The 13,888-nt window shown below is 41.4% G+C and overlaps 2 protein-coding genes across 5 annotated transcripts; one reads left to right on the top strand and one right to left on the bottom strand.

Annotated features, from left to right (window-relative positions):
* Positions 1–184: 184 nt before the first annotated feature.
* On the bottom strand, positions 185–5,574 carry mastl (microtubule associated serine/threonine kinase-like). 3 transcript variants are annotated; one of them, XM_084033325.1, is made up of 13 exons: positions 5,318–5,574; positions 5,096–5,233; positions 4,869–5,008; positions 4,699–4,787; positions 4,494–4,600; positions 4,246–4,399; positions 3,933–4,081; positions 2,794–3,801; positions 2,516–2,657; positions 2,440–2,460; positions 1,634–1,747; positions 1,399–1,500; positions 185–1,110 (listed from the first exon to the last, which is right to left on the bottom strand). In XM_084033325.1, the coding sequence occupies exons 1-13, from the start codon at positions 5,483–5,485 to the stop codon at positions 953–955; spliced, it is 2,490 nt and encodes an 829-aa protein (XP_083889451.1). In that variant the 5' UTR covers positions 5,486–5,574; the 3' UTR covers positions 185–952. The 3 variants fall into 3 exon arrangements, with proteins under 3 accessions (XP_083889451.1, XP_083889452.1, XP_083889453.1); XM_084033326.1 differs by having other exon boundaries at positions 2,440–2,454; XM_084033327.1 differs by lacking the exon at positions 2,440–2,460.
* A 471-nt stretch (positions 5,575–6,045) lies between these two features.
* LOC311029139 (ATP-dependent zinc metalloprotease YME1L1-like) lies at positions 6,046–13,235 on the top strand. Of its 2 annotated transcripts, none has more exons than XM_084034108.1 (18): positions 6,046–6,270; positions 6,907–7,026; positions 7,201–7,369; positions 7,484–7,585; positions 7,703–7,812; positions 7,928–8,078; positions 8,279–8,362; positions 8,802–8,975; positions 9,121–9,273; positions 9,354–9,486; positions 9,573–9,635; positions 10,159–10,271; positions 10,581–10,736; positions 10,881–11,032; positions 11,149–11,275; positions 11,582–11,655; positions 12,084–12,170; positions 12,279–13,235. In XM_084034108.1, exons 1-18 carry the CDS (start codon positions 6,235–6,237, stop codon positions 12,429–12,431), a joined length of 2,157 nt encoding a protein of 718 aa, XP_083890234.1. In that variant the 5' UTR covers positions 6,046–6,234; the 3' UTR covers positions 12,432–13,235. The 2 variants fall into 2 exon arrangements, with proteins under 2 accessions (XP_083890234.1, XP_083890233.1); XM_084034107.1 differs by having other exon boundaries at positions 8,279–8,386.
* Positions 13,236–13,888: the final 653 nt, after the last annotated feature.

Below are 13,888 nucleotides of genomic sequence, written 5' to 3'. Positions count from 1 at the left end.
AGGCACAAAGTCTGCATGACTACATTATGAAACAGTACTGCACATAACCCCTGTAAAGTTACCACTTGTCATTTTTACATTATGTGTGGCTTTAAGTAAAAAGTAGAATTTCAGATCAGCTAAGCTAGTTAGCTAACCCCACTTCTCAGCAAGAAAGCAAATAATTTGACTTGGACAAAGTGCATCACGTTACAAACAAGATTTTATTTGTATTTGACTGTTTTGTTCGAATGAACAAGATGATAAAATTCCACAATTGGCTGGGAGCCTCGTGAACTTATCTAAAAAAGAAAAAAAGGACTAGTAGTGTTGAAAACGGACAGAAGATCACTTCAAAATTAGTGACATAAAAACAGCAAAAACACAACACAAAGTACTCTCCTCTTAAAACAGTGACACTGAAGTTATTAATAAGATTTACATATAAAATACATTATTTATTTATGAATATATTATGTTTTTCTTCAGCAGTATTTTATAGAAATTCAGGGGGCCCGCCCACCCATTCTGTTAACAGCCGGGGAACATTACAGTGATGAACAGTGGAGCGGATCGGCATGACGACGGTTGCCACGTGATCTTACATCTATAGTTATCTTGTATTTAACCAATAAAGCAACAATCAAAGCCTATTATAAAGGAAAAGCAGTAGCAACTACTATTTTGCTAGTATAAGAGCCTAATTTAAGACAACTATATATTATGGTAACACTAAGTTTGAAAAGAAGTTTACTTCCTGCAACATATATTCATAACTTACTGAGCAGTCAACACATTCAGCTTTTTGTCTGACTCCTATGACCACCACCTACATCATTATTGTGTATTTATTTGTAAAATTGTATCTAAATGTTGGAGATTTTCCTTACAATAAAGCATCCATACGTCACCAACAGCCAAAACGTGTTAAACGCTGCTTCAATAAAACTCTCTGCTGTCAAAGTTCGTAACTCTACAGACTGAAACCGGACACGGCGATGTGCTGAGCGTTGTTTCTCGCGTCAAAGTACGAGGTGTCGGTTTCGTCCTCTGGCTGAGGTATGAAAGCCATCGGCAGGTTCTGCAGGTTGCCCCAGTCCAAGCCCTCAAACAGGGGGTGACACTTGAGTTCTGGTAGATGTTCAAGCAAAAATAAATAAAAATCAGTACACACCTCCCATTTAACCTTGTTACATTACTGAGGCCAAAATGATGTGATAATTCTCTGATTATAGCTTCCTAAAAAGACAAAATCTTTAATTTTTTAAACCAAAGACATTTGAGCAAAATACATCATTTTAGAACTGTCAAAAAAAAAGAGTAAGCATCAGAAACATCTGAGAACTTGGATTTAGTTGCACAAGATAACGTTTTTAGCACAATGCTCTTCTTATTTAGACAAAAGAAAATGGTGCTCACCCTTTAGACCAGCCCGTTTTGTCATGTCCATGGTCAGGAGGATTTCAATCGCATTTCTTGCGTTGACAGACAGCTCCTCCTCTTCCTGAGGCCAGGGAATGTCTAAAATTGTTGACAAAGAGAAAAGAAAAGTAGCAACAAAAGCATTACCTCATCGTTAAATATCTCATATACACATCTTAGAGCATTGTGTGGTATAAATGTGGATATTCATGTCAAAGAATACCAAACCCACCTCTGTTGAGGATGTTCTGGAAGACCAGCTGAGGCGTCTCGTCGTTGAACGGTGGCACGCCGGTGAGGAACTCAAAAAGACAAACACCTAGCGCCCACCAGTCCACCATGAAGTCTGGGTGGAAGCAAAGCAAAGACACGTTTCATACAGCCGCTGGCTTCAAACACCACATGTCCCCCCCCCTGTGATTCCTGTTAGAGTGCACTGATTGTACTGCGATGGCAGAAGCAGAGACTAAGTTAGGTTGAGGAGTGAGGGATTGGAGTTATGGGAATATACACTCTTTTCATTCACTCACAGGAAGCCTGAGATATGTAGTTATCAATCAAATTTCTTCTCAATGACTGCAAGGATTTCAAATTGCATTCATCACAACTGTCTTATTGTTGCGTTCAGACAAATACGTGACGGCTGATGAAGAAATACTGCCACACACATTCACTATGTGCCACGATCACCCCAAAATCTGCAGATTTGAAGAGCAGAAGAACCCCTTTCGTCCAGTTAAAAGCACATCAATTCCAACTGTCAACAGTGGTGTCAGCTTAATGTTAGAAGATTATCCCATTTCTTTAGTCTTTTAATTTTCTTTTTAGAAGCATTTTAAATGTGTAAATCCCATTTAGAGTGCTGCCCCCTTCCCTCTGATCAAGCCCAAAGTTTGTTCACCAATCCAAGGGGCAGAAAGAGTACCAGCAGGGATGAGGAAACGGGGGAAGGATCAGCTCATTTCCTCTAGCGTATTAGCAGGCTGGGTGAACATGCAACCTTGCTTGCGCAAACAGCAACATCGTTAATGAACTTACCACACTGACAACTGCCTGAAACTCAAAGAAAATGCCAGTCACAAGGACTACAACATCAAGCATTTCATTAGCCTACCATGTGGAATTGCCAAGAGAAGCTCTGGAGCCAAATAGTCAGGAGTTCCTAAAATCTGTGCACCCACGACAGGCAGCGCACCCCTTCTGACGCTCTTTGGGGTCCTGAAAGGGGTGTGAGAGGTCGACATTGGCTGAGGCGTCTGATGGGAGAAGGAAATAAAACAGAAATGTAAAAATACATTTCAATAAATATATGGATATCCACCTATCTGTACCTTTTTTTCCCAAACATTTTAAGCTTTTAACCAACTTTTTTATGCTGTGCTGTATGCTAACCTGACAGAGTGAGCTGTTGGAGCTGGGTCTTTTCTGCACTGGTGTTGTGGTGCCAGAGAAATGAGAAGCTGTTGTGGACAGGTCCATGTTCTCGACAGAACTGAGGCTGAATCGGGACACCCCGGACATGTTGGAGCGGTTGATGGAGCTACAGTAGCTACGGAACGCTACGATATTGCGCGGCTTGAGGAACGAGGGAGACTGAGCGACACCGCCGACCACATCGGGGAGCCGGTTCAGAAAGGAGCCCTGAGTTCCTATCCGGCCAAATTTACCAAATTTAGGTGTTTCAGAAGTAACGGATGGAGTTTGTGGGAGTGAGTAGATGATGGATGAGTCTTTATCGCCCTCATGCTCCTCAAATGATGCTGAATTCCCGTTGCTTGGCTTCAGAGACAATCGGCTGTCAATGGTGAGAGACGTTTCATGCATGGACCCGTCAGAATCCAGGCTCAAGCTCCTGCAAACGTCAGTGTTCCCAGCAAGCGGTGAGGTGAAACTTGAGTGGGACAGGTCCTTGTCTCCGTCGTCAAACACGTCCTCTGTTGGCTCCTCCAGTTCACTTAACAGACTTTTGGCCACAGCAATGGGACTGGAGCGCTTTGGGATCCGGTCTTCGGCAAACCCGGTCCCTTCGGTGGAGGCCATGAAGTCGTCCATTCGAATTGTGGAAAACGTTCCAGTCAGGCCAGTGTGAAACCTTGCGGTCTCTTCTGGAATCTCATAGCATCTCTTATAGGCTGAATTACTCTTCTTTGCTTGGATCTCCTGTAGCTCGGGGCTTCTCTCAACATCAGAAAAAGTTCTCTTTACGGACGAGGCTGACAGACTGAAGTCATGCGGAGCTGTGTTTGTGTGGGGCCTCTTTTTAATAGAATGGTCTGGATCTGACAGAACGTTGCTGGCCTTGGCAGAGAAGCAAGAAGTGGCCTTTTTTGTGTCATGCTCGGGCCCTTTGGACTCAGAATGCCCTCTGCCCTTCTGTTCATTTGGATGTGCATTTTCTTTCTGAAAAATAAATATAAAAATGACTTAAATGAAGATCTGGGGGCAACATTAGGAGACATTCCTAATCAAAACAAAACATTGTTTAATAGACCATGTAAATTACATGGCATTATAAGTTTACAATCACTGACCTCTTCACACTCCCACAGTGGACTGATGCCACCTTCAGTGTCGGTGGTGCTGCCTGCACTCATCGTCTCAAACCTCTTCCTGGTCTTCAGCAGTGAGGGGGTCAGATTTTTAGCCAGGTTATGAGAGCTGAACATTATATTACTGGGTCCTATGGAGACAGATTAACTGTTAAAAACACATTTGAATTGCCAGGAAGCTGTACTATGAAGCAGCAGCCAGATCTGGCGTAACCAGTCATTCCACTATGTTAATGAATAGGTCGGTGGAAAAAAACCCAAGATGGACATCTCTTTGATGTCTACCATGACATACCCATCTTCAAAGGGACCGGAGAGCACAGCTGATCTTTTTTCTTCAGCAAGGGAGAACCAAGAGAGCCATTCTTCCGTTTTATTTTGCCACAGGACATGGAGCTGGACATGGCAGATGCGCTGCAGTGACGCTTGCCTTCTCCTGCAGGTGAATTCTGTGTTTGATAAAAAAATATAGTAAGAGTCGTTTCTCAACGCCAGGCGTGCAATAAGGGCATTTCTCCACACAAATCATATAAATTCACTTACAAATCCAATGGCGCTGATTAACGAGAGGACTTGACCCGGGGTGCGGAAGTAATCTTTGCTTGGTTTGGCCAAGGATGGAGTAGTGAGGATATCCATGAGACTCAGCTCTGATAGGAAGAACAGAGATTAAATAAAGGAAATATTACAAAGATCACAAGTGGTGATGGGAAGACATTGTTCAAATTCAAGCTGATGGGATTCGTACCTCTGTCAAGCTTGACTTTAGAAAGGCCAAAATCTGTCAGTTTGATGTGGCCTTCGTTGGATAGAAGCATGTTGTCCGGCTTCAAGTCCCTTAAAAGTTAGAATTCAGGTTAAGTTCCAGATCACGCAATAAAAACCAATCAGTGTAAGTGACACCTAAATAAATTGTACCTGTGGATGATACCATGACGGTGGAGGTAGTCCAAAGCCAATGCAACCTCTGAAATGTACTTTACAGACATATCCTGATCGAAATAGCCATAGATGTGAAGCAGAGATTTGACATCTCCACCAATGAGGTACTCCATTACCTGAAAACAAATGAAAATAAAGCTTTAATGTAAATATTTACTGTAAACGTGTTTATAAAGTGTCACTATTTGGTCTCCGGGTGTTACCAGATAGATCTTGGTGGCTGTCTGAAGGGAGTAAAACAGGTGAACAATGAAGGGACTTTTGCTCAAAGCAAGTGCGTCTCTCTCTGCCTTCATCTGGCTCGTCATATTTTTGTCCACCATGTCTGCTTTCTTCATCGCCTAAAGAACAAAAAGAGAGCGAATTTTCAACCCAAATGTGTCTCGTCCGATGATTCTAAGTTCTCAAATCCAAAACCCACTTACCTTAATGGCATATAATCGCGCATTGCACTTTTTCCGCGCAAGGTAAACCTTGCCAAAAGCACCGCGGCTGATAGGCTTCAAAATGATGAAATCCTCGATAGAAGGCGCTTTATGAATATCCGCCGATTTGTAATTCGTGCTGGAGTCGTGCTTTTCATCCGCGTCCATTTTAATACTTGTTTTTTTCAAATGAGGAATTTGGTTGCGTCTGTAACAGCCAGCTAGCTCCGAGTAAACACTTGCTTGTTAAAACATCATTCTCGGGTTTGTTTTGAAAATTTGAATTCGCTGCTCCTTCGCGGGGTCCTCTGATGTCCGTTTAATTTAGTTGTCCAATTGACCGCCTGTGTGGAAATAAAAAAAATGCTCTCGATGAGTGCTGTAATTAAGTGTGTTGGATTTTAATATAGTGTCAAATTACAAAGTACTTGGTCCAGATCTTTATTGTACATAATAAGGGTCTTCACATTATATCTTTGTTTTGATCAGGCAGTGAGAAATACACTGTTATGAAGTAAACGTAGAAATTGCGTAACAGTTAAGCCAAGGTTATTTCCCACGTAGAGCACACAATGGGCATATTAATATAAATACATTAATATTTGTTGCCATGCATTATTTTTTTTATTATCATCATATTTTAATAAATAATTTTGCTGTTTGGGTCCACCGTGAATCATGTAATGATGCAACCTGCACCCGGTAGTAATCCGACTTGACGTCATATTGTAGTCCATTTGACCTCAGAATAGCGAAGAATCCATTTGCTGTTTATTAGCTAAGCTGAAGGAAAGTTGTGTAACAAGGAAAACAAAAAGGGCATCGCTCTGCGGAGGACTCGTCCAATTGAGTGATATAGGGGTCTCTCCTCAAACATTGACCCCCAACTCCCAAATTTTAATTATCATTCGGCAAAAATGTTTTCGCTGTCATCGTCGTTTCAGCCACAGCAGGTAAGCCGACTGGATAGCAGCTTTTTGATTAAGCTAGCTAATGTGTACTCGCCTGACAACGTATAGCTAAAATTATGCCTTTGCGTTATAAAATCGGCGGTTCAAGCGAAACACTGTTATTGGAGCTTTTATATAAAAAAGGAAGCCCGGTCTGTCGTTGTTTATTTAGTGTCTTTTCGTATCGTCAATGACAACTTAGCTCGGCTAACGTTAGCGGTAACGTCTCTTCATAGTCAACCCATGCCTACGTCACATTGTCCTAGCAAGCTATTTCAGAGTAGCGAGCTGTGTACGTGCGGTTTCGTTCTTGACTTTCCATCTGTTCTGATATCGTTGAAAGAGCCGACGAGGCTTAGGGTACATTGAAGGGTGATTTTCAAAGGTTTCAGGTTACATAACTGTCACACATCTGACGTAGCCAGGCCAAGCTCTCTGACTAGCAAAGAGCATAGCAGAGTCCGCTTGAATTAACATTGTTAGAACAGTATACTGTCTTGTCTAGAAGATTTTCATACAATCTAGCAAACCTGAAATACTTGTTTTATACAGGAAACGTATGTGTTTAATACATGTAGTAAACCAAAGATCCCATAAGGTGTTGAAAGCCTGCTCCTTTCCCTCCTGTTTATCTCCCAGATGATAGTACCCCTCAGCCAGCTCATCAACGCTCTCCACTCTCTGAAGAACTCAGCCACAGTTTCAGTCCAGACCCTGCACAAAGACTTCACTCCAGAGCACAGTTCCTATCTTAAAGAGGTGAGATACATGACATCACACGATGGTACAAAAAGTCAACAAGACATTAAAAAAAAAAATCATACTTTTCTCTGAAAAAACTGATGTCTAAGAAAGGCTCTTAAAAGCCACACACATGCAATGATGGTCTGAGAACGGTGTAGATAACCTGCTTTTGCTATCTTTTCTTCACAGCCCAGTGTGAGTCTGAGGGATCTCGGCCTGTCAGAGATCAGGGTGAGTCAGCTGGATGAGCTGGTCAGCAGGTTACTGCCTACTCCAGCACCAGAAGAAGCTCCCACCGTTTCTTCGCTATGGAGGTCGAGTCACGTTTCCGGAGACAGCTTCTTTCACAACAAACATGGTAAGCAGCTCAGGCCAAGCTTTATCAAAATCTGTCATATCTGAGACAATTCAGGTTTGTGCATTTGTCAATATATTATATCATGTAAAGGGAAACACACTTTTTGTCCAACAGGATTTTCACACAAAAGGCTGGGGGGTTTTGGCTCCCAAATATTCCACAGACAATACCACAGTCCACTAAAAGAAGCCTGCGCGGAGCTACACTTTTTGCCTGGTAAGAAACGGACTTTGAATACAAAACCAGCTGAATGTAAGTTATCTATGTGAATTAATGCTTTGACATTTTAGGATCATGTTTAATGTTTTCCCACGTGTTTCTCTGTATTTTTAGTATGGGTCCAGAGTCGAGGTTTCAAAACACTTAGAACAAAACCCAGACGAAAAGAGTCTGGTTATGACGGTCCAGTGGAGTCAGAGGGCTACACACCAGCCTTCATGAAGGTCAGCAAAGATTAGTGGGACCTATTGGAAGGCACTCTGTATTACCAAACTAATTATAAGGAATTGAAAGGGCCTGAATTTTGCCCAACCAACTCACCCTATTTCTCCCCAACAGGGATTGCTTCAGAGGGAAAAGGGACCAGAAGCACAGTCACTGGACCAACTGGTGAAACAAAAGAACCTTCCAGATAACCACCAGGAAGCTTTCAAGACGGGTTTCACCGAGGGGTTCATGAGGTCTCAGGCCTACACTCAGAGAACACAAGGCATGTGGCTCACTTACTTAGCATCAGGCACTACACTTATCCTGGAGTAAGGAGGCTCCTTGCCTTATATAATCAAAGGATTTCTGATAGTGTAACGGTTGCACCAAGTTCTCTTTGGGTGGCAGTGTGGAGTTAAAACACAGGCAGGTCCTATGACATAACACACCATATAACTATCATTTGTCTGCTCTGTTCAACAGACTCGTTGAGGAGAACCAGGTTGATCCTGTTGGTCCTTCTGCTCTTTGGTATTTATGGCTTGTCGAGAACCCCGTTTCTCTCGGGTAAAGGCTCCTTTTCTGATGCTGGTTTGTTTCAGTTTCTATTCTCTCCTATGCTTGCAAATCAACTCACAAACCCACATGCACACTGCAAATGCAGCAAAGCTTGTCAGTGTCTCCCAAGGATGTGGATATGTGATACAATATGTTTTCAATGTGTACCTTTAAGTTAATACCTGACAGTAGAGCTGAGACATGATCTCTATCCTGTGGTGTGCATGTAGAGTTTGACTTACTCTGCTGCATATCACTGTGTAGTAATACTTTAGATGTGTATTAATATTTTTATGCCAGTGTGGATGTATTTTTAATATAAAATAGGATTCAATTTGATCTTCATACTATAATTTGTGCCACATATGGTCATTGTGGGACACTGTAAGGAAATGAAAGCTTTTTCTAGTGTTATTTTATTGAACAAGTTGTCTTTGGGTATTCACAGTGAGGTTCCGCACCACGTCTGGTCTGGACTCAGCAGTCGACCCCGTCCAGATGAAGAATGTGACATTCGATCATGTCAAAGGAGTGGAGGAGGCAAAGAATGAATTGCAAGAGGTTGTCGAGTTTCTCAAGAACCCCCAGAAATTTACCGTTCTGGGTGGAAAGCTGCCAAAAGGTATCTTACATTTCCTCCACATGTGTCATTTCCTCTGTTTTTATTATCCAGGAAATGAATGCACACATGTTGCTATTGGTCTTAATTTATATGTTTTGCTATGTTGTTATTGTCTACTAATTTGTCTCCGTTGTTATCCCCTCAGGGATCCTCCTTGTTGGTCCGCCAGGCACAGGGAAGACTCTTTTAGCTCGGGCTGTGGCTGGGGAGGCTGATGTGCCTTTCTACTATGCCTCCGGGTCAGAGTTTGATGAGATGTTTGTGGGCGTCGGTGCGAGTCGAATCAGGAACCTTTTCAGTAAGTTTGCTGGATGTGAGAAAATGTCAGTAGCCAGTATATCCAAACAACTTCAACGTCTGTTTTTTTGTGGTTTGCAGAAGAGGCGAAAGCTAATGCTCCCTGTGTCATCTTCATTGATGAGTTGGACAGCGTCGGCGGAAAGAGGATCGAGTCTCCAATGCATCCCTATTCTAGACAAACCATCAACCAACTGCTGGCTGAAATGGATGGGTCAGTTTTCTGCCTTCAAAAACTGCATAGTGTAAAAATAAAATAAAATTAACTTTAGCGTCTTATACTGTTTTCGTGTTTTACAGGTTCAAACCAAATGAAGGTGTGATTGTTGTTGGAGCTACAAACTTTGCAGAGGCTTTGGATAAGTATGTTTACATTTCACATATTTACCTTTTAACCTGTTTGAAATAAGATCAATCGATACAGTTTGCAGATACAGTTCATCTCTACAAATCTGCTCCAGTTTCCAACACTGTGAGCTTTACCCTCTGACAGATGCCTCGGGCTGTTTTTATCCTCGTGACCTTGTCCTAGTTTCCCTAAATATAACTAGGACATCTATACACTGTGTGAATGGAACCATTTAATATGAACAAATAACAAAACACTGTATGTGTAAATTAACCACGGACCTGTTTCATATCAAAGGTCATACTAATGTTTAGACATTTTCATTGGAAACAAATTAAAATGTGCTGAGCTGTGGGATGATTTACATTTGATTTTCCAATTTTGCAATGAAAGTGATTTAAAATCCCAGATTTAATTTTGACTCTTCTTAACATATTTCATACATCATGAGTATAAAATAAGAAAATTAAAGTAATGTAATTTAACAGTTATTATAATTAAGTACTATGAATCCTAATGAATACTATACTTCTACAGCGCTCTGATAAGGCCAGGAAGGTTCGACATGCAGGTGACGGTCCCTCGCCCCGATGTGAAAGGACGCACTGAAATTCTCAACTGGTACCTCACTAAGATCAAAGTGGACCCTGGTAGGTCTAAAATAGTGTAAAATATAAAAAAATATGAAGGATATTTTGAATGAATATCTCGGAAAGAAAACCTTTTCAGGTTCTGTATCTTACTGTACTCTTTGTCATTCTCATATTGTTGTAAGCATTTCAGAAACTATTTCTAATTGTGTGAGAAAATCCATGCACAATCCTTCAGCATTAAAGCATTCAAACCTGTGAGAATACCTTTTGTCTGCCATTTCCATCAAGGAGTCCATTGTCTCTTGAACACTGACCACCTCTTTTTTCATAAAGAAGGCCTTTTTCTATTGTGTTGCTCTTTTCCAGCTGTGAATGCAGAGATTATTGCCCGGGGCACAGTGGGCTTCTCTGGGGCAGAGCTGGAGAACCTGGTCAACCAGGCCGCCCTGAAGGCAGCCGTGGACGAGAAAGAGATGGTCACAATGAAGGATCTGGAATTCGCTAAGGACAAGATCCTCATGGGTGAATGCACACAGTGTTGAGATCTGCTCTGCGTCCCTCACATCACATGAGACGGATTACCTAGACACCCTCTAGTTGGGAGACGGGAAGAATGTCACCACAACTGGGAGTTAATCTTTTTTTTTTTTGTCCTTTCCATGCCAGGCCCTGAGAGGAGGAGTGTTGAAATCGACATGAAGAATAAGACCATCACAGCCTACCATGAGTCCGGCCACGCCATTGTTGCCTTCTACACCAAAGATGCGATGCCCATCAATAAGGCCACTATCATGCCTAGAGGCCCAACCCTTGGCCATGTGAGCTCTTGTTATGTCTCTTACTCCTGACCAGTAATGTTTGTGCAACTTATTTTTTTTTATTTAAAGCAAAAACCCTCGAGCTAATCCGTGTTGTCCTCGTCCCTGTCCGTCAGGTGTCCATGCTCCCAGAGAACGACAGTTGGAGTGAGACGAGAGCACAGCTGCTGGCTCAGATGGATGTCAGCATGGGAGGTCGAGTAGCAGAGGAGCTCATCTTCGGAGACGAATACATCACCACTGGTACGGGAATAAAATAAGTGAATTTAATTGACGCCTGGGCATAAGTGCTGTTGTGCTATCAGCATCAGAAATACTTCACTTGCGACCCTGTAGCACATTTGAAAAGTTGATTTGACAGATTGGTTTCCTGAAGATAAATACACTATTTTCATTATACGGCAATACTTTTGCTGGTATGAAACAATTTTGAATTTTGAAGACATCACAACAGCAATACTTAATTTAAAAGAATAGCACATTTCTGACTATGTGCTTTGGTCCTTTGTGATACAGCGGTAGTTCAAATCCTGCTATTGTGTTTTTTAGGAGCCTCCAGTGACTTCGATGGAGCTACCAAAATAGCAAAAATGATGGTGACCAGGTTCGGCATGAGTGACAAGGTAACATTTTAATTTGTGTGTTTGACGAGGGAACGTTTTGATCCTTTATGCTAACACAGATGAGTGTTTTTCCACTAAACATTGCTATCTTGGGGACTTTAATTGCTGCTGTGCTTGACCGTTTGTTTACTGTGTAATAAACAACAAAGTGTTTGGACAAAGCTGCATGGAAATGTTCATCTTAATGTTATTTGAGCAGTTGTGACCCCATCAGACACTTGAACACTGATTTATTGTTAACTTGGAATGGGAACCTGCAGTCCTCTAAGATTGCTTACAATAACATATGATTATACCTAGACAATGAAAGTCTCTGTAAGTCTGGACTCTTCTCACTGCTTCTAATGATCAGTAACTACAAGTGGCTAATGCATGAGAAGGTCTATTGTTCATTCCACCTAAAGGATGTAATTTGTGTTTTGCTGCAGCTTGGTGTCATGACCTACGGTGATGTGACCAAACAGAGCCCCGAGACACAAGCCGCCATCGAGCAGGAAGTCAGGGCTTTGCTGAATGTGAGTTTCCCCACAGCGCTCTCAAATTGATTGATTGTTTAATTAACAGATATATCAACACAGGTATTTACCCCTTTCTTAATTTCTATCTTCCTCTTCCTCCCCTAGGACTCATATGGACGTGCTAAAAACCTCCTGAAGACTTACAGCAAGGAGCACAAGAAGCTCGCGGATGCCCTGCTAGCACATGAAACCCTGGATGCCAAAGAGATCCAGAAGGTGCTGGAGGATAAATCACTGGACCACCAGATACCTCAGTAGAGATTCTAGACTCTTCTATCATGTATATATGAAGCTGTGCAATTGTGCACAGGCCTTTTGGAGGCCTTGTATTTCATTTGTTTGTGTTTCTCTTATTATCAATGTGAAGACGACTTTGAAATGGTCGAAATAGGTTTTTACCCCTCAAATGCATTTTTATTTCTCTTGCATTTCCCGTAGAGAAGACTTTTGGTTCCACAACGATTTTTAAAACACTCAATGTAATTGGATGAAAATAAATATTTGTTCTCAACAGGTTTGTCTACAGCTGTTCACAAAGATGTTTGAGGGGCTTGTTGTCCTCGACTCAATCATAGATTTGTACATTGGTGTCATTTTTGGTATCGTGACAAGGTTCTCAGGCAAATGCATCCGACAAAGATCATGGTTAATTAAGGTGAGATGAGTGATTTCATTTATGTCTGTCTCATTTTAAATTTGCACAAACTAGTGAACACCATAGGACCTTAAAGTACCTCAATAGAATGTACCATTTGGCTGTAGCAAGGTACAGGTGATACCGCTGTGAATATAAGTCGTTTTTTCTCTCTAAATTATGTATTTCAGTTGCACCTATTGTTTGTTCTTATTTATTTAAGTGCCCAAAGGTGTGTTTCATTTTCTGAAATTAGTGATATGCCCTCATGCCCTATTTTAAGCTAAAGTGAAGCTGATAAATGAGGGGAAATGTATATATACACACACACACACACTATGTAAAAGTATTGGCTTTGTGCTTCTGCTTTGTTCCTTTTTGACAAAGGCCTTCTTGGAGCTCAAATAAAGGTTTCCCTTACTCATGAATGTGTTTGGTACATGACTCAAGTAAAACTTAAGCTTGTATTCATAGATTGGCCACATGAGACAGCACAATGTTTATGTAGCTTATATTGCTAATGTGTCAGCAAACGGATAATTATATACACATCCGGCTGACAGGGAAACTTAAGCATTAATTTGGAGACTAATGGAAGTCTAGATATTATTTACATTCCATTTAGTCTTTGCCAACTTCTGAGTGAAATATCTGGCTTTTTACGTTAGCTGCTAAATGCTCCAGAATGTTCCGCTATAGTTTCTTACTGCTGTTGGTGCTGTACAGACGCCAACTAGTTAGTGGATTTATCAGCTTTTCCCCTGAAGTCAGCTGCCTGCTCCTGCTGAATTCAAATGGTAAAGTTGCAGGTCTTAACAACAAAAACAAAAAAAACATGAGCTGAAAGACCATAAAATGCTCTGTATAGCCGAGGGGGGAATTATTTCCAACATATTTCGATCGAGTTGACAGTGTCTTATTAACATTGCCTAGAGTTATCCAGGTCCTTTCCCTTTTAAAATTTGGAAAATTAAATCAAATTTATTAAAAAGAAAAAAAATGTCTCACACCGATCAGTATATCAGTATTCACACCTTTATACTTAAATGAAGTGCCTTATGCAGTAATTGCAGCCTAAAGC

Source organism: Eutrigla gurnardus (genome assembly GCF_963514095.1).
Source record: "Eutrigla gurnardus genome assembly, chromosome: 18".
NCBI lineage: Eukaryota > Metazoa > Chordata > Actinopteri > Perciformes > Triglidae > Eutrigla > Eutrigla gurnardus.
This window is presented reverse-complemented; position numbering and strand designations above follow the sequence as displayed.